The sequence below is a fragment of the Eptesicus fuscus genome, chromosome 6 (genome assembly GCF_027574615.1).
Source record: "Eptesicus fuscus isolate TK198812 chromosome 6, DD_ASM_mEF_20220401, whole genome shotgun sequence".
Lineage (NCBI taxonomy): Eukaryota > Metazoa > Chordata > Mammalia > Chiroptera > Vespertilionidae > Eptesicus > Eptesicus fuscus.
In genome coordinates, this window is record NC_072478.1 from 51852683 (window position 1) to 51878300 (window position 25618).

General features: G+C 39.5%; 1 protein-coding gene across 3 annotated transcripts in view; it reads left to right on the forward strand.

Moving 5' to 3' along the window:
* The window catches only part of SH3D19 (SH3 domain containing 19), a 170792-nt gene that overhangs the window by 95833 nt on the left and 49341 nt on the right, over nucleotides 1–25618 (forward strand). For 2 of the 3 annotated variants that reach the window (XM_054717691.1, XM_028151642.2), the window contains exons 3-7: nucleotides 11810–11850; nucleotides 19068–19110; nucleotides 21794–21932; nucleotides 22061–22214; nucleotides 23293–24297. In XM_054717691.1, coding sequence (XP_054573666.1) covers nucleotides 11810–11850; nucleotides 19068–19110; nucleotides 21794–21932; nucleotides 22061–22214; nucleotides 23293–24297 — 1382 coding nt within the window. Of the gene's footprint in view, nucleotides 1–11809; nucleotides 11851–17374; nucleotides 17416–19067; nucleotides 19111–21793; nucleotides 21933–22060; nucleotides 22215–23292; nucleotides 24298–25618 lie in introns of those variants that run through there. The other variant, XM_054717690.1, reaches the window with a different exon arrangement.

Consider the following 25618-nt stretch of genomic DNA (forward strand, 5'->3'; position numbering starts at 1 on the left):
TCCCACAGGGGGAGTGCTGCTCAGCCAGAAGCCCTGAGCTGGGCTCACGGCTGGTGAGCGCAGCGGCAGTGGCTGGATCCTCTCCCGCCTCCATGGCAGTGCTAAGGATGTCCAACTGCCAGCCATTCCCTGAGGGCTCCCAGACTGTGAGAGGGTGCAGGCCAGGCTTAGGACCCCCCCCCCCCCCCCCGCACCTCTACAGTGCACAAATTTTGTGCACCAGGCCTCTAATATATATATATATATATATATATATATATATATATGCATTCAGAGATCATAATAATCTGGCCACTCAGTGTATTCCTCCATTCAGTGTTCACCTGGACCCCCTATCGGCCATTTTCTTCCACATTCTCTTCGGCATCTTCTTGCTTTCTTATTTTCTGCTTCTTTTCCATGTTTTTAGGAGGCAAATTTAAATTTACTCTCTATAAATCTTTTTAAATATCTTGAAAAAATAAAACTACTTGTTAGGGGGCAGTGGTACTCAGTGTCCACAGATTTAATGAACATTCATACACTTAAATGAAGGTATCCTGAAATGCATAATATGTGTTCTAAAACTTGTTTTTCTTTGGGCTCTTCAATCTAGAAATGTCATAGATTGGGTAATTTCATATAATTATTGGTGATCATAATTTTAAATGACTTTAAAGTCCTTTAACTACCAGTTATGTTCTTGATATCCAATGTAAAAAGTTTTCCAGTGACTTTGCAAGAAATAGATATTATCTAGTGGACATGCTGCTTATGCTGTTTACGTATGCAGCAATTGGAGAAGTTCTTAAATACTTGCAGTAAAAGTGTTCATGGTGACAGAAGAGGACTTGACTTTGGGTGGTGGCACACAGTGCAATATACAGATCCTGTAACATAGAAATTCACACCTAAAACCTATATGATCCTATTAACCAATGTCATCCTAATAAATTTAATTTTTAAAAAGTTTTCATGCTCTAGCCAGTTTGGCTCAGTGGATAGAGCGTCAGCCTGCAGACTGAAGGGTCCCGGGTTTGATTCCGGACAAGAGCTCATACCTTGGTTGGGTTGCAGCTCCTCCCCAGCCCGGGCCCTGGGCAGGGCTAGTGCAGGAGGCAACCAATCGATGTGTTTCTCTCACATCAATATTTCTCTCTGTCTTTCCCTCTCTCTTTCACTCTCTAAAAATCAATGGAAAAATATCCTTGGGTAAGGATTTAAAAAAAAAGTTTTCATGCCTACCCACTGTTGAAGTTTCTTTTCCAATTCCCAGAAAAGAACAAATAGGAGAAACCAAGATGGCACCATAGGTAAACACCTGAACTGCTGCCTCGCACAACAACTTCAAAACTACAGCTAAAAGACAAAACAGACATCATCCAGAGCCACAGGAAGGCTGGCTGAGTGGAAATTCTACAACTAGTGGAAATTCTACACTGAGACTCAGAGGAGGTGCAGAAGTAAAGGCAGAGGTGCGGAGGTGTGTGCGCACATGCACACACGAAGAGGGCTAGCAACTGAGTACACAGCTGTTTTTTGCAAGTGGGAGGGAGACAAAAGCTCCTGACTGCTCTGATCTCCAGTTCCTGGCTAGACTCTGGGGACCCAGACTCATACAGGGAGAAACTGGACTGTCTGGCACGGGCAGAACTCAATGGCAGCTTTCTCTCACAGGCACTTGCAGTGATTACCAAGGTACACTAAGAACTGGGGGCCCCCTTAAGGAAGCCATTGCTGTTTGCTCTGCCCTGAGACTCCGCCCCACCCCAGCTGTGCGCAGAGGCTTTTGCATATGAATGGCCTGCTCCTTTGAAATCTAAAATTACCTAACAAACTGCAACTGAGTCACTGAGTCCCAGAACATCCAAAAGAAGGCCCAAGGCCCCACAGCAGCTTGCATTGCTTCACAGCTGGGCCTCATCTGGGCACCTCCAAACCCCAAACAAAAAAGAGGAATCTGCAGATCTTTCCGTAGCTCCTGCTGGGTGGCCTCAGACAGAGGCTAAATTAGCACGTCCTTGGAGATCCAAGAGCCAGTGTACCCAGGGTTCAGAGTAGGACCATCCAGATTACAACTCCTCAGATCCATAAGGGACACACTCAGGGAGCAGACTCAGGGAGCACCAAAGCCCCACTGAAGCAAGTCTTGCCTCATAAGGGGGTCTCCAGCACAGAAGTTCTCCCATCATAGACACAGCTGATTCTCACAGCCAATTGGCCTGGAGGTCAATTCCTCCCAGTGATACCAACAACAATCAAGGCTTAACTACAATAAGACTGTGCACACAGCCCACAAAGGGGAGCACCAAGAGTGTCCACCTCAGGTAACTGGGGAGGCTGAGCCACTGGGCCCTATAGGACACCTAGCACACAAAGCCACTCTATCAACTCAGGGAAGCAGCCAAAATGCAGAGACAAAGAAACAGGTCACAAATGACAGAAATGGAGGAAAGCAAACGACTGGATATAGAGTTCAAAACCACGGTTATAAGGTTTTTCAAGAATTTTCTAGAAAAGGCCAATAAATTTAGTGAGACCCTTGAGGATATGATAAAGGACCAACTAGAAATTAAGCATACACTGACTGAAATAAAGAATAATATACAGAGCTCCAACAGCAGACTAGAGGATCCCAAGAATCAAGTCAAAGATTTGAAATACAAAGAAGCAAAAAACACCCAACCAGAAAAGAAAAAAGAATCCAAAAATCTGAAGATAGTGTAAGGAGCCTCTGGGACAACTTCAAGCGTAACAACATCCAAATTATGGGGGTGCCAGAAGAGAGAGAGATACTGAAAACCTATTTGAAGAAATAATGACAGAAAACTTCCCCCACCTGGTGAAAGAAATAGACTTACAAGTCCAGGAAGCGCACAGAACCCCAAACAAAAGGAATCCAAAGAGGACCACACCAAGACACATCATAATTAAAATGCCAAGAGCAAAAGACAAAGACAGAGTATTAAAAGCAGCAAGAGAAAAACAGTTACCTACAAGGGAGTACCCATAGGATTGTCAGCTGATTTCTCAACAGAAACTATACAGGCCAGAAGGGAGTGGCAAGAAATATTCAAAGTGATGAATAGCAAGAACCAAGATTACTCTACCCAGCAAAACTATCATTCAGAATTGAAGGTCAGATAAAGAGCTTCACAGATAAGAAAAAGCTAAAGGAGTTCATCACCACCAAACTAGTATTATATGAAATGCTGAAAGGTATTCTTTAAGAAGAGGAAGGAGAAGAAAAAGGTAAAGATAAAAATTATGAACAACAAATACATATGTATCAACAAGTGAATCTAAAAATCAAGTGAATAAAAAATCTGATGAATAGAATAAACTGGTGAATATAATAGAATCAGGGGCATGGAAAGGGAGTGGACTGACAATTCTCAGGGGGAAAGGGGTGTGGGGGTGTGGGAAGAGACTGGACAAAAATCGTACACCTATGGATGAGGAGAGTGGGGGGTGGTAAGGGCAGAGGGTGGGTTGGGAACCAGGTGGAGGGGAGCTATGGGAAGAAAAAGAGGAACAATTGTAATAATCTAAACAATAAAGATATATTAAAAAATAAAAATAAATTTAAAAAAAGAAACAAATCCATGTGTTGTTAGAAGGAACTCAGCTGTTTCTTTATTTCATTTTACATTCTGGGTCAAAGTCTTTGGCTTTATGACAGGAACTCATTAAGAACTGCCTGGTTTTGAAGGACTTGGGTAAATTAAGTCTTTAAAATGGGGTTTAGTTTTTATTAATAAAATAAAGACCTAATATGTAATTACATTGCTTAGATTTTGCAGTTTTCTATGTTTATTTCTTCATTGTTATTCCCACCCAACCCCTTCCCCCCATAGATTGAGCCTGTTTTATTCTGGCTTAGATATCAGTGAGATTTGGTGAAAAGATAGAAATATAATGCTGTAGGAAGCTCTAAAAGGGTAAAAAAAGAAGGGCTTAGCCAACTTGAAAACTTTGATCAAGTGATTACAAAGCTAAGAAATGTGTGGCTATGGTATTGACCTTTAAAAGATTTTTTTTTAAATTACTGGTGTAAGAAAATCTTAGTTTCTCATAACAACTTAATAATTTTTCCATTTTCAATAACATTTAAACTAAAATATCTGCCTCACTATTTCAAATAAAAAATGGAGCTAATATTTTAAAAGTTAAACTTTTTTTATATTTTAAAGTCAGGGTTTCAAACTGACCTAATTTATTTCTAACTGTTGGAAATGTCAATTAATACTTTAATCAGTTACAGATGCTTAAAATATGTATTTGTTTTTGCAATGAAATTCAGCAAGCTATCTTCCCTCACCAGTTTTATTTTAATCCCACAAAGAACAGAAAAACACGCAAGCATATTTCCACCTTTTTTCTTCCCCCGCTGCCTTCTACTAAACCCACTGATTTTTCATTGGTTTTTATTAGTAGTAAGGTTTTATTTTTTACAAGAAAATTTTATACTGGTTAAGTGAGATGAATTTTGTCTCATTTGAAAACTGCCACATGCTCAGGTTAAGGCATCTTCTCACACCGCTTTGTTCATAACATATTTTGTTGGTACCTACCTCCAAATATCAGCTGCTTCTGACATTTTTGAATTTGAGTTCTGGTCTTGATTGCCACATCATCAGGAGATACCAGGCACCTATGCTATGTGATTCTTTTTTCTAAGTTTTAATACTAAATGATTCAAAGTGAGTTAGGAATGATGTCAAATCAAAGACCAAAAATATTGGTCTGTGTTAATTATGCCTTCATTAAATAATTAATCCCCTCACTTTTACTCTGATAGACTTAATTAGGTTGTGTATGGAGTCTAATTCCTCCTTTCATTCTTCCTACCCACTCCTCCCATATCTTTAATATGACTTAAAGTTCAAATAATAAATACTGTCAGTTACTTATCTATAAAGAAATAGAGTTAATGTTAGGTTATTTTTAAATGTTAGGTTTGTTTATGCAGTAACAAAATAAAAAGATGACTAAAAGCGATAGCCAGAAATGTTAGAATTAAGAGCTATTCACCATAACTTGGACATCAGAAAAGTATTACCAGGTAGGCCTCTGAGTTTACAGCAGCAAGTGTAAGAGGTGGTATCATTACTACTCTCTGCATCCCACCATCTTCTATCCTTTTGTGTAATAGAACCAAGAGAAAAATATATTATGTGATCTGATAAGAAGATATTGGAATACTTAAAAATGTTTAGTGAAAATTGCACTAACATCATAAAGCAGATTTTTTTTCCAAGAAGGTGATAAACTTCTGTGTTATGAGAGCTCTTTTCTCCCTGAATATTTTTTTCACCCTTGGACAGAGCAGAGGGCTTTCACTTGGTGTTTGCTGTTTATTATATAGGCGTTAGGACTCTGTATATGGACTGTGATGAAGGAAATATTTGCCTTTAAATTTTCCTTCTGCAATATGACCAAGTGACTCTTTGGATTTCCAGCAAGATTTCGGTGTCCTAATTTTTCTTGCTAGGTGGTGTCCCCTGATAGGCAGTCTCATGTGTGTTGCAGGAATTTTCCCTGAACCATGTTTTCCCTGAACGTGCATAAGGAAGTGACCAAAGGGACGTGTCAACCTTTTTTGGCAGGTGCTCTGCTGCATATAGTTTTTGGAATGACGGGTTTAGAGAAAGGTCTGCGTGGTCTATTCCTTTTTTAAGTTTTTTAAGAACGTCTCTTTACACCTTTTAAAAGTCATTGTTAAATAGGGTGTAATGGATGAGCCAGTTGTTTTTAGGAGACTTGTTCTTTACCTATGATCTAAAATATTTTATGGTACAGAATCTGAACATGCTGAGAGGACTTTAAAAATTGGCTTAATTTTTTTAATTTGCAATAATTATCATAATTATATTATAGTTTAATAGCAAACTTACAGGAACAGCATAGAAGACAGACAACATTAAAAACAAGTACTTGCATGTAGGACATCTGAGTTAGAAAAGTACAGTGAATGGATGGAATCTACTGTATGATAAAAATGCTACAAACACCATTTAGTTGCCATCAATAAGAAATTTACTTGTTTTGAACTCTGTATCTGGCAGATAGCTTGTCTTTTTCTGGAGTTTTGGTCTCTGTTCTTTCATTTGGGACATGTTTCTTTGTCTCCTCATTTTGGCTGCCTCCCTGTGTTTGTATGTATTAGATAGAGCTGCTATGTCTCCGGGGCTTGGTAGAATGGCCTTGTAGTAGGTGTCCTGTTGGGTCCAGTGGCACAGTCTCCCCATTCACTCGCCCTGGGCACTCCAGGTGCACCCTCATGTGGGCTGCATGCACCCTCCTGTTGTAGTTGAGCTTTGATTGCGTTTGGCACATCAATGGGAGGGATTTACCTCCAGGCTAATTGACTGGGAGGACTGGCCATGACCACGTGAAAGATCTGCTGTGCAGGGCTGACCCCAGGAGCAGAACTCACTTCAGTGGGGTTCAGGTACCCGCCAAGTCCACCCCTTGAGTGTTGCTCATGGAGGTGGTGGGATGGTACTTCTGCGTGATCTGAAGTTGTCCACCAGGTATACTGGCTCTGGGGCCTCCAGTCTCGATGTAGCTTCTTCTTTACATCCTTAGTTGTAGAGTTTCTGTTAACTAAATTTCGGGCAGTTCTGAATGATGGTTGTTCTGTAGTTCAGTTATGGTTGTGGGAGGTTTCAAACACCAGAGTATCGGGTTTACCTATACAGCCACCTTGACCAGAAGCCTGCCTTCTACCTTTTAAGGACTGCTGCTCCTGTTATGAGGTATCCTTATTCTCAGTGGGGCAGATAAAACTACTGCTGAGGTGTGAGGGTCAAAGACCCTTCCAGAAGGGAAATAAAGGGTTAGGGGAAATGGCTTTTAGATCCTGAGGAGAAGAACCAAAAGCTGGGATCAAGAGAGAATTGTCTCTGGTCTCATTGCCTAATGATTTATCTTTTTCCAGGATTCGGGGCTCTCTATCTGTTTCGAATCCCATTTTAGCCTTTCATCCCACCCTCTTTTGATAAGCCCTTCTCAGGCGGGGCTGTAGGACCATTTTCTACCACCATCTTTGCACATAACCTTAGTAATTAAGAAGGTATTTTCAAGAATGAAAACTGCATCTTTAAAGTGTCTTAACCAAATGAAATTAATTTCTAATGATGAGTTTTCAGCAATGAAAATGATAAGTTTATTATTATGTGTGCCCAACACACAATCCATTTTACCAATGAAGAAAATGAGGCTTAGAGCATAGGTATCAGGGTAATCACTTCATAAGTTATGTAAATGTCTAATCACGGGACTGTACACCTGAAACTAACATAATATTGTATGTCAACTTTAATTTTAAATATATATATATATTTATTTGTTTGTTTATTTGTGTGTGTTTTTTTGTTAATCCTCACCCAAGGATATTTTTCCATTGATCTTTTTTTTTTAGAGAGAGTGGAAGAGAGAAACATCAATGTAAGAGAGAAACATTGATGTGAGAGAGACACATTGATTGGTTGCCTCCTGCACACACCCCTACCAGGGCCCAGGGAGGAGCCTGCAACCAAGGTACATGCCCTTGACTGGAATCGAACCTGGGACCCTTTGGTCCACAGGCCGACGCTCTAGTCACTGAGCCAAACCGGCTAGGGCAAAAAATATATATATTTTTATTAATAAATTATTTATTTATTTATTTATTTATTTATTTATTTATTTATTTAAGAACCAAAGGCAAGAGATTTGGATTAACTCTGCCAATGGCCAGGATATAGGCTTATAAATTTAGATGGAGTGAAGATGCCATCTTGCAGTCCTCTGTTTTATCATGGAGGAGCCTTGGCTTAGGTTCCATCTGAACAGCAGAAACCAGAGGACAGCAATCTCAAAGAAAAAAAAAACTTTATTCTTTTTAATCCTCACCCAAGGATATGTTTTTATTGACTTTAGAGAGATAGGAAGGAGAGAGAGAGAAGAGAGAGAGGAGAGAGAGAGAGAGAGAGAGAGAGAGAGAGAGAGAGAGAGAGAGAGAGAAACATCGATGTGAGAGAAAAACCGAGTGGTTGCCTCGCATAGACGCCCTGACGGGATCGAACCCACAACCTTTTGGTGTATGGGATGATGTTCCAACTAAGGGAGCTATCCCACCAGGGCAAAGGAAGAAAAATCTTTAAAAAACATGCCGTATTTTTCTGTGTGTAAGACTATTATTTTCTGAAATCGTTAGACTGAAAATTGAGGGGCATCTTATACATGGAAGTCAAGGAGGGAGCCCTGCGGATGCGTAGCTGCCCATACCTTGTCAAACAGGCTTCCTCCAATTATCAGCCTTATTGTTACTGATGTCAACTGATGCCGTAATTGGAGGTGGAGGTGGAGAGTGCGCAGATGCAACAGGGACTGAAGTGTTCTGAGCCCATAAAGATGTCAAAAAATAAAAAGATAAATACTGGTAAGCGATTGTCTTATTCTGCAAAATTCAAACTGAATGTAATCAGCTATGCAAAAGAGCATGGAAATAGAGCTGCAGAGACAATTTGGACCTCCTCCCACTGAGTGTATGATCAGACAGTGGAGAAAACAGGAAAAACAACTCCTTAAGACACCAAAAAAGAAGAAGGACTTAAGAGGAAAACCAGCAAAATGTTTAAAATATTGATTTCTTAATTTTGGGTTGGAAAAGTGGGGGGCATCTTATACATGAGGGCATCTTATATACAGAAAAATATGGTAAACTGTTAGTTAGGCCTACTATCTGCATGATGTCAGACCCCTAAGGAGAGAACCTGCCAAGGGGTGTATGTATTGTCAGATGTTTTGTGATACCTCTAAAGATTATGAACAAATGATAATAGCATCTCACATTTATTGAACACACACTTTGTTCCAGGCACTGTGTAAAATGCTTTAATGGACTCTTCCTCTTACTCTTTATAACAACCTCATGAAGAAGTTGAGTTATCCTTGCTTTTACACATGAGGAAACGAGGGGCCTTAGAGAAACTAAGTAATTTGCACAAAGTCACACTAGCCAGCAAGTGGAGGCACTAGAAGGGAATATGGATAGTTGGATTCCAGAACTAGCTCTCTGAACCAGCAGGCTCTGCTGTCCCTCCTTTGATCAGTGGTCATGGGGCCATGTCTACCTCCAAGGTCGCCATCCTTGGAGAATTTCAGCTAAGACATGAGCCTGAGTTTATGCTGAGGGAGGACTCCCAGGAGGTTTTTCTGAGACAATAGAGGGGTAACTTCACCTCTAGCCCTTGCTCTGCAGAACATCTTCAAACCTTAGTTTTGCATCCATAGCTACATTTGAGATACAGAAATGTTATGCACTGCACAGCCAGCATCTCCCAAAACTACTTCTCATGGAGATGTACTTGACCACAGGCCTCCTTTTTTATTTGTTCCTCCCAGAAAACCCGTTAACCTCTAAAGGAGAACTTTAAACTTTTAGAGTTTGGGAAATGCCATTTTAGACATAAAATATTGGTTGGTTGGTTGGTCAGTTGGTTCATTGATCAGTTGGTTCGTTGGTTGGTTTATAGATCTAGTCTAAACATGACACTGCAAATCTTGAGAACTGTAGAACTTGGGCTGAACTCAGTCAAAATTCTATTTTGGGCCAAGATTCCCTCCCTACCCCCAATTTTTTATTGAAGTATATCATACAGGAAATTGCACAAAGTGTGCAGCTCAATTGATTATCACATCTACTCAGCACCTCAGAAGACCTGTCTCTCCCTTATTAGTTTTTTTATGGCTTCCGTAACAAAGTGCCACAAACTGAGTGACTTAAAATAACAGAAACTTATTGTCTCTCAGTTCTGGAGGCTGGAAGTCTGAAATCAAGATGTTGGCAGGGCTATGCTTCCTCTGAAATCCATAGTCGAATCCTTCCTCACCTCCTCCTACCTTCTGGTGGTTTGCCGGCACTCTGGCATTCCTTGGCTTACAGCTGTGACACTCAAGACTGTCTTTGTTGTGACACAGCACTTTCCCTGTGTGTCTCTGTCTTCACATGACCTTCTTATAAGGACACCAGTTAAGTTAGATTAGGGGCCCACCTACTCCAGTATAACCTCATCTTAACTAATTATATTTGTAATTACCCCATTTCCAAATAAGTTCACATTCTGAAGTACTGGAGGTTAAGACTTCAACATAAATTGGGCAATTTGACCCAAATACCACTCCCCCTCCCCCATGTTTTACCTCAGTCAGTACACCTTTCTTCTTTACAAAGGCAACAAAGGTGTTTTTAAGTAATAATAATATCACACCAAATCAGTGTTAATGAGTAAGGAGATTATGATGTAGACATTCAGTAACATCCCTATGTCTTGCCTGGGTACACATGGAATTTTGGCTTTTTTGTCCTTGCTTCTAAATACTGATTTTGATTCTTTTAATTACTGTGCCTAAATCAATAGACACAATATCAACATGCAAATTCACTCCAGTTTTATACCAAGAAGTTTCTCCTAAAGCCTTCAGTCGACCTATTTGGGTTTTAGTGCTATTACCTCTTTTATATTACCTTATACTGGTGGGGTTTTTTTCAAGTAATTGTTTACAGAAATTTTTTTTTTTAAATCAGTATTGCTGAAACACGTTTTTATATTATTGTCCTAGCTTCGTGGTATTGTAGAACTTTTCTTTTTTTCTTGTGTGGCAGAACAGTATATATATATTTTTAAAATATATTTTATTGATTTTTTACAGAGAGGAAGGGAGAGAGATAGAGAGTTAGAAACATCCATGAGAGAGAAACATCGATCAGCTGCCTCCTGCACACCCTCTACTGGGATTGTGCCCGCAACCAAGGTACATGCCCTTGACCGGAATCGAACCTGGGACCTTTCAGTCTGCAGGCTGATGCTCTATCCACTGAGCCAAACCGGTTTCGGCCAGAACAGTATATTTTTAAAGTATCTCTTCCATAAAATGGACTGGTATATTATTGTGTCTTCCTATTGTAGTTACCTAAGAAATAGCAAGAGTATTTATATAGGTTACACAAGTGGAAATTTTAAAAGAGTATAAATTCAAAAATAATTATAAATTTTAAAAGACTATTCTGAAAAAGCTGAAGAATTTTATAAATAAGAACTATTTTTTCTAAATCATAGCATTAAACTTTCATGTTTGCATATTTTTCTAAATGATTCAAAAACAGTTAGTCCACCTGGTATGAATACAGATAAACAAACAACCTGGAAAACTAATAGCGTACATAACCTTTGCAGTTCTAGAGGGTTTTGACAAGTGAGTAAACAGAAGCTTGGAAGAGGTCTGTGACCTGCCCGAGGTTACACAGTCTGAGGCAGTCAAGACTAACCAGCTATTGAACAAAAATCAAAGCAGGAGACTTTTATTTTTAGGTGGTGATGTTTTAATTCTAATCTTAGGGGGAAATACGGTTCGTGCTTAGGTCAAATTGACTTTAAATAATCTGTTTTGACCTGAGAAGATAAGAATTCCAAGATCAAACAGGAAGAGGTGGAGGGCAGGGTTAAAAACAATTTTGAGCACCAGGTAATTGCCACCTGACTTCAAGAAATTCACTGGAAGAGACAGTATGTAGGTAGCTATGAAAACAACTTCAAGGCAAAATTTTATTTATACTGCAGATGTACTTCATCAGCCTCTTCGCCCCCCATAAAACATTTTAAATATCAAAGGCAATTTTTAAATGTTTTTTAATTTGTGTTTTGTAAAAAGAATAGACTGGTAATTAATGTATCAAACTTGCTACTTGGCGCCATATGAGTCCAGAAATGGCCTGGCATGATCAATGATTCTTCTTCAAAAGGATTAATGAATGTGTAATAAGTTTCCTTTCTTTTTCTAGCCAAGGACCCTTGTCATCCATTCGAGCAGTAATCAAGAGATGTAAGTTTGTTTTTTCCTGCTCTACATTTTCCTCTCTAATAATTTTAAATGATGGTGTAGATTTCTAGCAAGTGATTGTGTTTGATGAATCTTACAAAGAATCCAACAAAAGGAGCTTCTCCTAAGGAGTAATAAGCCATTTCAGACATGCAGCTAATTTTTCAACTTTCTTTTCAACTTTTATTCATTGATAAGCCAGTTCCTCAGAACATTTTTTCCCTTATAGAACTAAACTGTTAAAAAAAAATCTGGATTATCTAGCTATTCTATGATCTAATATAAATTTTATATAACCATTTTCTAAAGACATCTGATGGATTTGAAAAATATCAAACAAGCCCTGTCCTTTTTTATTTGCTTCCACAGTATTTTTATTTATCTGTAAAAATGCCTATGGAGATTGGCTCATACTTCCACATACAGGTAGAAGTGCCTTAATGGAATTTCTCCAGAACGGTAGAGTCATACTAACTAACTTTACCTCTTGGTTAAAGTGTTAAAACGTGCTCTTGGTATGTAGGATTTTAACATTATTTTTTAAAAATAGATTTTTATTAATTTCAGAGAGGAAGGGAGAAGGAGAGAGAGATAGAAATATCAATGATGAAAGAGGATCATTGATCGGCTGCCTCCTGCATGCCTCACACTGGATCCAGCCCACAACCTGGGCATTTGCCCTGACCTGGAATTGAACCTGGTTCATAGGTCGAGGCCCAACCACTGAGCCAAGCCAGCCAGGCTTAACATTCTTTTTAATAAAGGCTGAGCAAAGATCCCTTTTCCAAATAGAGCATGGCTTACTCATTATAAAAAGAGATAAGGCAAGGATTTTAGATGTTCTTCACATTATTTGAGCTGAGATCAGCACTCTAAGGAAAATGTATACTATTTTTAGAAACATAATTTGTAGTATTCAGTATGAATTTAGGATATCCACAGGTTGTGAAGACTATGCATTTGAACTCATTGCAGTGAATAGTTTGTAAGGTGGCGATACAGAACGAAATTCCACTGTTCTCCATGTTGCCCCACATTTCATTTTTGTTGGTGGTGGTGAATTATAAAAATGTGGGGCTTCCACAGTTTATGTTGAAGGGAGTTAAAATATGAAAATAAAAAGTTCATGACAGCTTTACATGTCTTAGAGCCCTTGGGGAGAGAAAAGGGGAGGGAGATCATTTAAATAGGTCTGGAATTTAGGCAAGAATTTCTTCCTGCAGGGGGTGGGGGTGGCCGGGGAGTGGTCAGTTGGGGAAAAGGAGACTTATGCAATACTTTAAACAATAAAAAATTTAAATTTAAAAAAATAATTTCTTCCTGGAGATACAATTTGGGGGTAATCAAGGTTATAGGCAAAATCCTGGCAATAGCTAACCATTTAGAGAGAAAGTGTAAAGGATACAGCAGATGACAAAGGAAGAATCTTGGGAAGCAATGATATTTGGAACCAAGCTATGCTTTAAAGGTGCTGTAGGGCAAAAGATGCATGACCCAAAAACTCAGTCCTGCTGAGGAGAGGCCTCCTTTCACTGAGTCCTGTCCTCTGGCTCCTGCCTTTGTCCTCTGGCTCCTGCCTTTGTCCTCTGGCTCCTGCCTTTGTCCTCTGGCTCCTGCCTTTGTCCTCTGGCTCCTGCCTTGGTCCTCTGGCTTCTTACCTTTCCTCTCTCTTGGGTTTCAGGACTTCTTTGTTGGGGATTGTAATCTGTACCTGACTTCCCATTGATCCTTCAGCATGGATCTTGCTTACCCTGAGGCTGTGTGCCATGCAGGGCTTGAGGAGAAGGTACTTAATAAGGAATGGGCAAAAAGAGGCTGAAAAAGAGTGATCAGGATAATAGAAAAACTAGGAGGGCCTCGCCAGTTTGGCTCAGTGGATAGAGTGTTGGCCCTAGGACTCAAGGTTTCGATTCCGGTCAAAGGCAGGTACTTTTGGTTCCAGGCTCTATCCCTGGCCTGGTCGTGTGCAGGAGGCATCCAATCAATGTGAGATGTGTCTGTCTCACATGAATGTTTCTCTCTCTGTGTCTCTTCCCCTCTTTTCCACTCTCTCTAAAAATCAATGGTAAAATGTCCTAAGGCGAGGATTAACAAAAAAAGAAAGGAAGGTAGGAAGGGAGGGAAGGAGAGAGGGAGAGAGGGAGAAAGAGAGAAAGGAGGGAGGGAGGGAGGGAGGGAGGGAAGGAAGGTAGGAGAGAAGGAGAGAGAGGGGGAGGGAGGGAGGGAAGGAAGGAAGGAAAGAAAGAAAAGAAAGACAGACTAGGAGAAGGCTGTGTATTAGAGGTCAAAGGAAGCGAAGTTCGAAAAGAATGAGTGGACCACAAATACCTTTTAATGCTGCAGGAAGTTCAGGCACAAGGTGGTTGAGAATAGGTCATTCATTATATGTGGCACTCAGGAGGTCAGTAGTGACCTTTGAGAGAGCAGTTTAAGTATATCATTGAAGTTGGAAGCCACACTTTGATTTGAACAATGAATGGAATATGTAGAAGCTGGGACAGCTGTGGTAGGCTACTCTTCTATGAAATATGGTGGTAAATAGGAGAAGAAAGGGTTGTAGCTTGAGAAGACATGAGGGTCAAGCAGAGAGGAGATTTGAACATGTTCACAGACTATTTAGGAAGAGGAAGTTGGAGGCCTCTGTAAGCAGCAGGGAAGGAATCCGTGGAGCGATCGAACTGCAGCCAGAGTGAAGGGGAAATTGGTGAAGCAACCCCAGCAGAAAGGAAGGAGGAGGTGAAATAATGGGAAAACTCTTGCTTTGAGGAACCTTTTTAAAAAAATTAACACAGTTGTCTTTAATTCTTATGTGTTACTTTGTATACGCTAAAGAAATATTTGTTGGTTGTATTTATTGCTGATGTTAAAGAAGACAAACAGATTCTCACATGATGCCATGTAAACACAGAATGAAGAATAATTTGGCACCCCTTTTTCCCATTCTATAAGAAAAAATTGTAAGAAATTTTTTTTCAAATATATTTTATTGATTTTTTTACAGAGAGGAAGGGAGAGGGATAGAGAGTTAGAAACATCGATGAGAGAGAAATATCGATTAGCTGCCTCCTGCACACCCCCCACTGGGGATGTGCCCACAACCAAGGTACATGCCCTTAACCGGAATCGAACCTGGGACCCTTCAGTCCACAGGCCGACGCTCTATCCACTGAGCCAAACCAGTTAGGGCTGTGAGAAATTTTTTACTTACTCAATCCATTGAAATGTTTGCTTTATTATCCCAGACGTAATCATCTAACCCTGCCAAGGAGAAAGACTTTATCACATTTTTAAGGCAATGTTCCTTAACTGGTTGTATTTTAAATTCTTTCATGATGAGTATGGTTTCAATCAAGCCTTTAGGTCTTTCTTTTTTTCATTTATTTTTATGACCCTAAATATTTTGGGTAAATCATAAAATATTCTAACTGGATATATCTAGGATTTTATGCTTTCCCTTTCATTAACTTTTTAAAAGAAAATTATTCTCTGAAATTCAGAAATAGCTAATATTCATTGCCTACTATAAGTCAGGAACTGTTCTTATACATTATAAAATAATGATCTACATGCTAGGTGTTAACCTCATTTTATAGATGGTAGGGACACTGAATCTCAGAGAGGTTAAATGGCTCCACAAGGTAGAGCTTAGATGTGAACCTAGATTTTCTGAGACTCTGAGGCCATGAGCTTTTCTGTTGCATGGATCTTCTTGTTACCATGTCATAGGCATCTAGTTCATACCCTGTCACAAGCAAATGTAGTTATTTTTTATTATTGTCATTTTCATTGGTAAGGATTATAGCAAGGATGCTTATAATATAACTAGAGGCCAGGTGTATGGATTCGTGCTCATTGAAAGAAAATTAATTAGAATGTGGCCCATGGGGTGGGACTAGGCGAGATGGGCCAGACATGCCCTGGAGCCAACCTCCCGTGGTCCCTCCCTGGCTGGCCGCACCTGGGGCAGCGCTGGGGCTCGAAGGACGTCTGCGGAGTGAGCGGGGTCCCTCCAGCAAATGGGGTCCCTTGGACTGTCCTGTGGGGATTGGGCTGAAACCAGCCATCCGACATTTCCTGAGAGGTCACAGAGTGTCAGAGGTGCTCTGCAAAGTTGCTGTCTCTCAGCAGCTCCTGCTTTGAGCGTCTTCCCCCTGGTGGTCAGTGTGCATCATAGCTACCGGTCAGATGATCGCTTAGGCTTTTATATGTATAGATGATCCTTCTGTGTGTTTATTTTTTCTGACCATCATTTTATCGATATTTTTGAATTATTGAGAATCAAGACAAGCAGCCAGCTCTCCTGGCTCCACAGGAGTTAAACTGCTTCAGGGACAAACTGCCCCCAGCCCTTCCTGTAATGGGCTGTAGGCCCTGGGATAACACATTTAACCTCTCTGTGTCTCAGTCTCCTCATCTGTAAGGTTGGAGTAGGATGATCACTGAGTGTCCTTTCATGCTTATGATCCTGACAGAGTGTAGGCAGAGTCTTAATTAGTACTAATATTGCAAATCCAGGTCTCAGTATTTTATGAACAGCTAAATATTAACTTGTTTTGTACTTAGAATTTAACTATATTAGTTAGAAAAGTTTCAAAATAATTCTGTAAAATGATATGACAGCTTTAATGAAACATATTGCCTTTATACTGTGGTTTAATCCAAAATGCACAAGAGACTAGCAGCAGTTTGTGGCAGGGGTTAAGAGCCCTGTCTGTATGGGCTTTGGTGGCAAATTCAGTTTTCCTGGCAACAACTACATCAAATCTGTATAATCTGGGAAAGTGAGAATAGATTAAGTGGGTGGTTAAGAAATTAGCAGGAAGAGTGTGAAATACTACATGAAAATCTGCCATGAACATCTAAAGTGTTTCTAGCTGCTAAACTTGTTCAACACTGACAAAAAGTGCCAGTCATTCTCTGGGGATCAAGAGAGAAAAGAGATTTCACAGATAAGTGAATGTGAAAAAAATAATCGGAGCAGGAAAGGAGAAGGCAGTGCTTCTGAAAGGATGCAGAGATCTGTGAGAGACCTTCTCGCCCTCATTTGGCTACTTCCAGAGTGGGAATGCCACTTGCTAACCAGGGGGGCCTGTTACTAATGGCCTGTGGTGTGCAAGGGCTGAATCAAGTGGCAAGCAACTGATTTAAAAGGATGTAAATTGAATACTGAATTTCCTTTTAAGTATTATGTATACTTTAATATTGATTCCTATTGAAGTAGCAAATTGATTTTGCAAAATGGTTTTTAGGGATTTTTTGCACTATTGTTAAAAACTATAGGTATATTTTTATTTTATTTTTTACTGTGGTTATGAGTGTGAATGTCTGGTCTGTACAGACATGTCTTTGCCACAGCATACTTCTTTATTCCCTGAAACTATGGTTCATCAACTTTTCCTTTCTGTAGAAGTATGCAGAGTGGCATGGTGAGACAGTCTTGCTCTCAAATTCCTTTTAGAGCATAAGCAACTGGGTTCACTCTTTTTTTCCCTTTCTTCTTCTATAACCCCTTCTTTTTTTCTCTTAGCACTCATGAATAGTGCACAGCAAAAATGCCCCGTGGAAGAGGTATGTTTGTGACGAATAATGTGATGTCATGTACAAGTGCTGTGCCTGCTGATTCTGGCTTTAGTGGTGATGGTGATGTGATTGTAGCACACTTAATGAGCCACTTACTTAATGAAACCAGCCTTACCAATCAGACCCACCACTCAGAGCTCTAGCCTTTATGTCCTTTCATTCCAATAGACAAAATGCACCTCAGCTTGGATTAACTTTTGATAAAAATTGAAGTCAAACCAGTTAATGATATGAATACAAGACATCCTCCAACTTGATATCCAAGAGTTTTGGTTTCAAATGTTGGGTTTGCTTTGCCAACCCAGAATAGATTCAGCTGTCACAGCCACCTCTACCCCTGCCTCCCCAGCTTTGTCAGCCTCATTGTTCAGAGAGAACCAGAAGTTAATAGAAGGGAAAAAGCAAAGATTCATACCTTCAACCTTTACAAATCAGAAGAATTGAAAAAATTAGAGTATTGGAGATAGGAGGGCAACTGGCAGAAATAGTTAATATCTGAAACAAATTCCTGTTTGTGCACAAATCATTTCGGTATAGAGTAGGAAAATTTATAAAAAAAAGATGTCTTTAGAATGTGCTCCTTGAAAATAGGGATATAATTCTGTATTGCACATATGTGTACTATGTGACCCTATATGTGACATATTGTCCAGATCATCTGATTAAGACATAATTTAACTTTAAAATAAAATTGGGAAAATTTTTAAATAATACAGCTTTTTGAGATTGAGGGAAAAGTCAGTGCTGCATATATAATAATATATGCTATAAATATGTTTATGAAAGTGATGTGGACAGTTCTTGTATTCATTATTTTTTAATTTAAGTACTAAAACAAAGACTATAAAACTCCAGAAAAGTTAGAAAATAGATGAAAATTTAACCACCTTCATTCTCCTTACAATAGAGTCATAAACAAACATTATAAAAGTACTGTCATAGATCAGAATAGACATGTAACGAAGTTTTCTGCCCATTGTTATTTCATGTAATTATAATACTCTTATTATGCAATTTCTATTTATAGCTATCTTTTTTCCCCTCTGTTCATTCATTAACTTATTTTCAGAACTCCAGAATGTGCTTTGGAGAGCTTTTAAAATCTATGCTATCTTATGAATTCAAATATATGCTGTAATTAACTTGATACCATATGAAAAGATCATTTTGATTTGCTTTTCTACTATGGATATTAAAATACATACATTCTGCTTTTTCTCCATGTTCCGCTTAGATATTATTCCCTCTAAACCTAATTCTGGTATAAATGCCTTTATATTCTTTCTTTCTTTCTTCTATCTTTATCAAAACATTTTCTTTAAGGCACTATCTTATGTTTCTATATCTGAGTCTATAATCCAGTATATAGAAATACATCATTTATTAGCTACTGGTTTTTAATAACTATAATTTATTTCTAATTATAAAAGAAATGTAAGATGTGATTAAAAGATTTGCAAAAAATAAATAACTTATTTTTAATCCTTCAAAAAATCCATATATTCTATATGATATCAAGTATAAGCTATTTTTTTAATAATATACCCTATAAAATTTAAACCTTTATTGAATATACTATATTTAAACCTTTATTGAATATACTAATTTGGTACTACATCAATGTATTCTTTCTTTTTTAGCTTCTCGGACTTCTATACAGAGTGAGCTTCATCGAGATAGGAGGTATGGTTATATTTATAATAGAGAGCATATATTCTGCTAATAATAAAATAAAAATATTATCAGTTAGCAAGTTAAATATTTCTCTTTCAAAAGCAGTGTATTACAGCATTCTGCCTCATCAATACATTTCCTGAATTAATCTATAAGTTTGAATGATAGAGACTTTGCTTGAGAGGAGAAGCAATACAAGCCTAAAAGTGTTCTTTTGAGACTAATTATTTACTGAAATCAATTTGAAAATGTTTATTAAGCAACTGCTACATGTAAAGCATTATCGGAACTGCTTCAAAGGAGTGCTTTGTACCTCATAGCTACTTGGTACATGTTGCATAGATAAATGGATAGATGACAGGATAGGAAATTGAGTGGAAGGATAAAGAAAGGAAAGAGGCAGGCAGGCAGGCTGGATAGATAGCTGAATGCATAAGTGGCTAGATCAGTGGTTCTCAACCTTTCTAATGCCACGACCCTTTAATACAGTTCCTCATGTTGTAGTGACCCCCAACCATAAAATTATTTTCGTTGCTACTTCATAACTGTAATTTTGCGACTGTTATGAATCGTAATGTAAATATCTGTGTTTTCCGATGGTCTTAGGCGACCCTGCTAGTGACCCACAGGTTGAGAACCACCGCTGTAGAGCTTAAGACCATCGGAAAACACAGACATTTACATTACGATTTATTAAAAGTAGCAAAATTACAGTTATGAAGTAGCAACGAAAATAATTTTATGGTTGGGGGTCACCACAACATGAGGAACTGTATTAAAGGGTCGTGGCATTAGAAAGGTTGAGAACCACTAGGCTAGATGATTGGCTGGAGAAAGGGAAGAAAGGGAAGAGAGAGGGCTGAGTCACTGAATACACAGAAAGAAGGACAAATAGACAGGTAGAGGGCTGAATGGATGGAAAGATTAGCAGGTGGATAAATGGATAGATTTTTACAAAACATCTTCCATGCTTTCAAATTTCTTATGGTATGGTATCTGGGAATGAAGAACAAGGACTTTAGAGTGAGACATTATGCAAGTTCAAATCACGACTTTACTTTCTCACCATGTGACTTTGGCAAGCTATGTCACCCTTCTTTGCTTCAATATCCCCATCATTAAAGCAGTACAAACCAGACCTCCCTCATAAGGTTGTTATACAGATTAATGCATGTAGAGTGGTCAAAATTTATTAATTAGTAACTCATTATTTTGTTAAACAAAAGCTATAAGCAGAGGTTCTTAGGTACTCCCATTCAAATGTAATTAATAAGCAGGTTCTACCATTTAACAAGCTAGCATGAGAGTGTATCTACACGGGGGAGGGGAGGCTGATCTACACTAATAAAAGAGAAACATGCAAATTGACCATCACTCCGCTATCAGAGCGAGTATGCAAATTAACCCAACAAAGATGGCAGTTAATTTGGAGCAAAGACTGAAGACAGCATAGAAGGAAGAGAGAGGGAAAGCAGAAATCAGGGCGGCAGCAGCCACGGTAGGGAAAGCGCGGGGCGGTGGCAGCGAGCTTCGCTCCCTTCTCTGCTCAGGCTGCAGGAAGCCCTATTCTTGCAGGAAGAGGCCCGAGGAAGCCTTATTCTTGCAGGAATCTTCCTGCAACGGGCCTCTAGTTTTATTAATATTTTTATTGATTTCAGAGAGGGAGAGAGAGATAGAAACACCAATGATGAGAGAGAGTCATTGATCGGCTGCCTCCTGCACATCCCACACTAGGGATTGAGCCCACAACCCGGGCATGTGCCCTGACCGGGAATTGAACTGTGACCTCCCGGTTCATAGGTCAATGCTCAACCACTGGCTGGGCTATACACAGTTTTGATAATGATAGTGCTTTTTGGTTTTGTTTTTATTTGGCATAGAGTGCTAGAGAAAGGAAGAGCAGGTATCACCGTCATTATTTGTTAGAACAGAAACTTGAGGCTCAGAAAGATGATTGATCAGCTCAGAGTTGGTATTTGTTAGGAAGTCAGGTTGAAGGTAAGATTTAAACATGAGTGAGAAACTGTAGAATCTGGTTAAGAAAATGATGAAAGAAGCCATGCCTAAATCACTATGGCTCCTCAGTGTTAAACAATAATCATCAAATTCGTGTACAAAACTGACAAGGAACACAGTCACACACATCAGGGTCTAGAAATGAACATGTGAACTCTAAACAGTTAAAGATAACTTTGAATTAGGACAGAGGTGGAGTGAGGAGGAAGAAGGTATTCTATTTATATGGTATCATTTTTTAGTTTATACTTTATAATAACAGAGAACTAAACAAACTAAACTAAACAAGTGCATTCTATTTGACCCATGCACTTTTCTACTTATGGTATATTTATGTTTGTCTATAGGCTAGATAACAGAGCCCTGGAATGAAGAGCTTGTATGGACCTTACCAAGTCCATATCCTTATCAACCAAAGCAGAGCTAAGTGTGCTTAGGGTACATCTCTAACTTTTTGTGGCCAAATTCATAGAAGATGGCTGCCATTTGATCCCTTGAAGCCTGCCTGGGTGTACTGTTAGAGACAGCCCAGGCCGAACAGGTCATTTCTGTGACGGCAGTAGTTCTTACGTAACTTGTTTGGGTGGTAGTTGTTTTCATGAAGCTTTGAACATTTGCAAATTGACAATAGCCTGTTACCAACCTGCAAAATCTCACTGAGGCTTCTGTCTGCTAGGCGCCCGGAGATCACCATTGTGGCAGCTGAGCCACTGAGGCCAGCCTCATGGTTTCCAGGAGCCCCAGCCCCAGGATTGGGATTTCCCCCGCCCTCTGCAGCAGGCCCTTGGAGGCCCAGTGAGCTGGTTCCTGCTGAGGTGAATAAGTACCCCGTTATCTCTTTGCATTTTATTTTTAAAATGAAATTCAAAGATTAGAACAGTGAGACTGTTAACATGTTGGCTGTCAACCATAGATGTCTAAAATTTCATTCTTTATTTTGCAGCTCCCACCATCTTATGAACAAGTCATAAAAGAAATCAACCAAGTTCAAGTGAATACTACAAATAATAATAATGCTGCTGCCTCTCCAAGGCACACTATTACTTCTGCAACTCAGACTGACTTTTCAGAAGAAATAGACAACCACCTGCCTCAAAGTAATGGAAATAATTTGTCTTCCCTAATTCTGACCTGGTTCTAGGAAAGTAATCAGTAGACTCTAGTCTTAAAAATAATTTTCAATTCATACATAATTTATTGAGCTCTGCTTCCAAGTCAGTGTGATCATGTGTGCTTTCTTTATTTGGATTTGCTATGATTATAAGAGTTCATTCTCAGGACCCAAAGCCCCATTTCCTTGGGCTCACCCTAATTCATATCACAAAACATCCTTTAACTCATTGTTGGTATTACTGCTGATGCCCTTTATTCCCATGGAGAAGGATGTTATATTTATTTATTTATTTATTTATTTATTTTTTATTTTTGTTTGTTTGTTTGTTTGTTTAAATATCTTTATTGATTAAGGTATCACATATTTGTCCTCATCCCCCCATTCCCATCCCAAACCCCTCCCCACGCATGCCCCCGCCCCCCTGTTGTCCTTGACCACTGGTTAGGCTCATATGGATGCACACAAGTCCTTTGGTTGATTTCTCCCCTTTATCCCCACCCTTCCCTCCCCTCCCTCTGAGGTCTGACAGTCTGATCCATGCCTCCTTGTCTCTGGGTCTGTTCTTGTTCATCAGTCTATGTTGTTCATTATTTCCCCTAGATGAGTGAGATCATGTGCTTCTAGAGAAGGATGTTAGATTTAGTAATGTAAACTTGATAGGATGCTAAAGGTGTTTGCCCTGTTAGCCTTTTTAAATGCATTGTATTAGGATAACAGATGGATGTAAGTTACTTTGGAAAAGTAAAGCAAGAATCGTTAGGATTTTGACAGTGAGAGAGAAATTATTTGTGTGATAAGTCTACTGAGAATCAGATATTTAACCGTGTTTTAAATTATTACAAAATGAGTGTTTCTTATATGAATAAATATAATTTGAACACTGTGCAGAAAGCTGTGTATAAACATTTCCACATTGATTTTGGAATTACTTTTTACTAATTGAGAACCAAATTCTCTTGCTATTCTACATGTATATCTTTAAAAATTTGTTTATCTTCTATTATGTTTTTCTTTTAAATTATAATGTTGCAACTTATTTTTGTTCATTTTTATTTTATCAGCACTACCGGCACCTCTCAAACCTCTTCAGCCTTCCGTAGGGGTCTCAGCCAGTGATCTTCCCACAAATGTGGCACCTTTAATAGTCTTTGACATTTCTGAGGAACACAATTGTCCAGAAAATTCCAATGCTACAAGATGTCCAGTGCCAAAACCAAGATCAAAAATCAACCTCAGACCAGTAGCCAGAGATTCTCACGTTAAAGGACAGAATCTCCAGAAAATCAGCTCAGCGGCCACCGAAGAGGAGTCAGCCCCAAGCCGACCCCAGTCTCTGTTGGACAATACCAACAACTTGGATAGTCAGGCAGGGATGAACATTATGAACACAGAACGAAGCCAAAATAGTATTGTTTCAAGGATCAAAGCATTGGATAGTCAGACAAATACAGAAACTTCTGGACTGCCCAAGAAACCAGAGATTGCTCCCCGCGCACTCCCCCCAAGGCCTGCTGTTCCCTCGGGGAAACCCTCTGTGGCTCCCAAACCAGCTGCTAACAGAGCTTCTGGAGAACTGGACTCCTGTAATGAAAATAGATGCAAGGTGGCCGTGGGGGAAAGGCCCACCCCACACACTCCACTGCAAGAAGTAGGGAGCATCCCAGTAACCAAACCTGAATTGCCAAAGAAACCAAACCCTGGCCTTACACGAAGTGTTAATCATGAGACTCTTGGAGGAGGGCCCGTGGCTGAGAGCCCTGATGGCAGGAAGAGAGTCCCAACTCCTGCTCCTCGGCCTTTGCTGCCGAAGAAACCAGTTTCCTCAGAAAACTCCACCTGCCCTGCAGCTTTGCTGAAACCAGTCACTGTTCCTCCCCGACCCTCAGTGGCATCACAAGCCAAAGTATTCAGGTCACTGAGCGAAGGAGCCTCAGCCAACCCCCCAGCCCCAGGTCTGCAAAGCAAGCCTCTGGGGGACATCGACCTCATCAGCTTTGATGACGATGTTTTACCCACCCCATCTGGGAATGTGGTTGAAGACTCTCTTGGTTCAGAGATGGCTCTGGGTGAGTAAAAGTCAGAAGTGGAGGGGAATCTAAACTTGTCATAGGGTCTCTTGAATGGCACTTGCTGTTTTACCAGTTTCTAGTACATAGGTTATTGAGATGTGTATGTGTAGAGAGAGGGAGAAACATAGAGAAATTAAAAAACATGGAGCTGGGTGGGAGATGGAAATTAAGAGGGAGGAAAGGGAAAATACGGAATGGGAAGATGGAAACAGAGAAAGAGGGAGACACACATGTTGATTACTATTATCCAAGCCTGGGACTAGAGACCAAACCAGATGTGAGGCCGGCTCCCTTACTCTGGCAGGTGGAGATTCAAACATAAGCAGGAAGCAGGGGAAACTTCCCATACATGGGAGGTCATGCAGTGGGCCTGGAAGGGCTCCTGAGATTGAACCAGCCCTGCTGGGATTGCCCGGAGTGGGGCCAGCCCTGGGGAGGACTCTGGCAAGAGCAATGCAAGGAGTGAGAACCCAGCCATATGTTGCAATTTTCTTTTCCATAATCTTTATATAACCTCTTCCCTTGAGAATGCTAAGTTTTGTAAATAAATACAATAGTTACAAGTTTCCTGCCAAGATCAGGACAATTAAATTTCCCAAGAGGCAGAGAGTGTGTTTTTTTTCCCCCTCACACTATTCAGCAAGAGGGTGTGATGGTGAAGCTTATCTTTGATTTGTCAAACTAAGCTGCTCTACCTGTCATTAATAAGATTTTTTTTTGTACTGCTGTTTACTTATTTGGGTAGAATTTTTGATCATATAAGCTTAATAGTATTTTCAAAACGTTAGTTGTCATCTTAAAAAATGTTTAACATGCATCAATGGTATAAACTCTGATTCAAAACCAGCTACTGCACAGCATAGGTGTATTTAAAATGATAACAAATACATATTTATTAATTATTTATCATACACACAACATGTACCATGGCTCTTTTCCATAAGGAGTAGAAGGGAAGCTGTTGGAATATATTGAGTTTTTGCAGTGTTCCAAACCCTGAACTAGATACCCTGGCATGTATTATTTAATTGAATACTTACAGAAACCCTATGTAAGCTATCATTAACCTCAATTTTCAAAAGAAGAAAATGAGGCTCAGAGAGATCCATGGGTGATTTGCCCAGTGTCATAAAACTACATTATCCCAGGCAGAATTCATACTCAATCTATTTATTCTAGAAAAAAAAATTTTTTTTTAGTTTATTGAGAGAGAGAGAGAGAGAAAGAAACATCTATTTGTTGTTCCACTTATTTATGCATTTATTGGTTGATTCTTGTTTGTATCCAGACTGGGGATTGAACCTGCAACCTTGGTGCA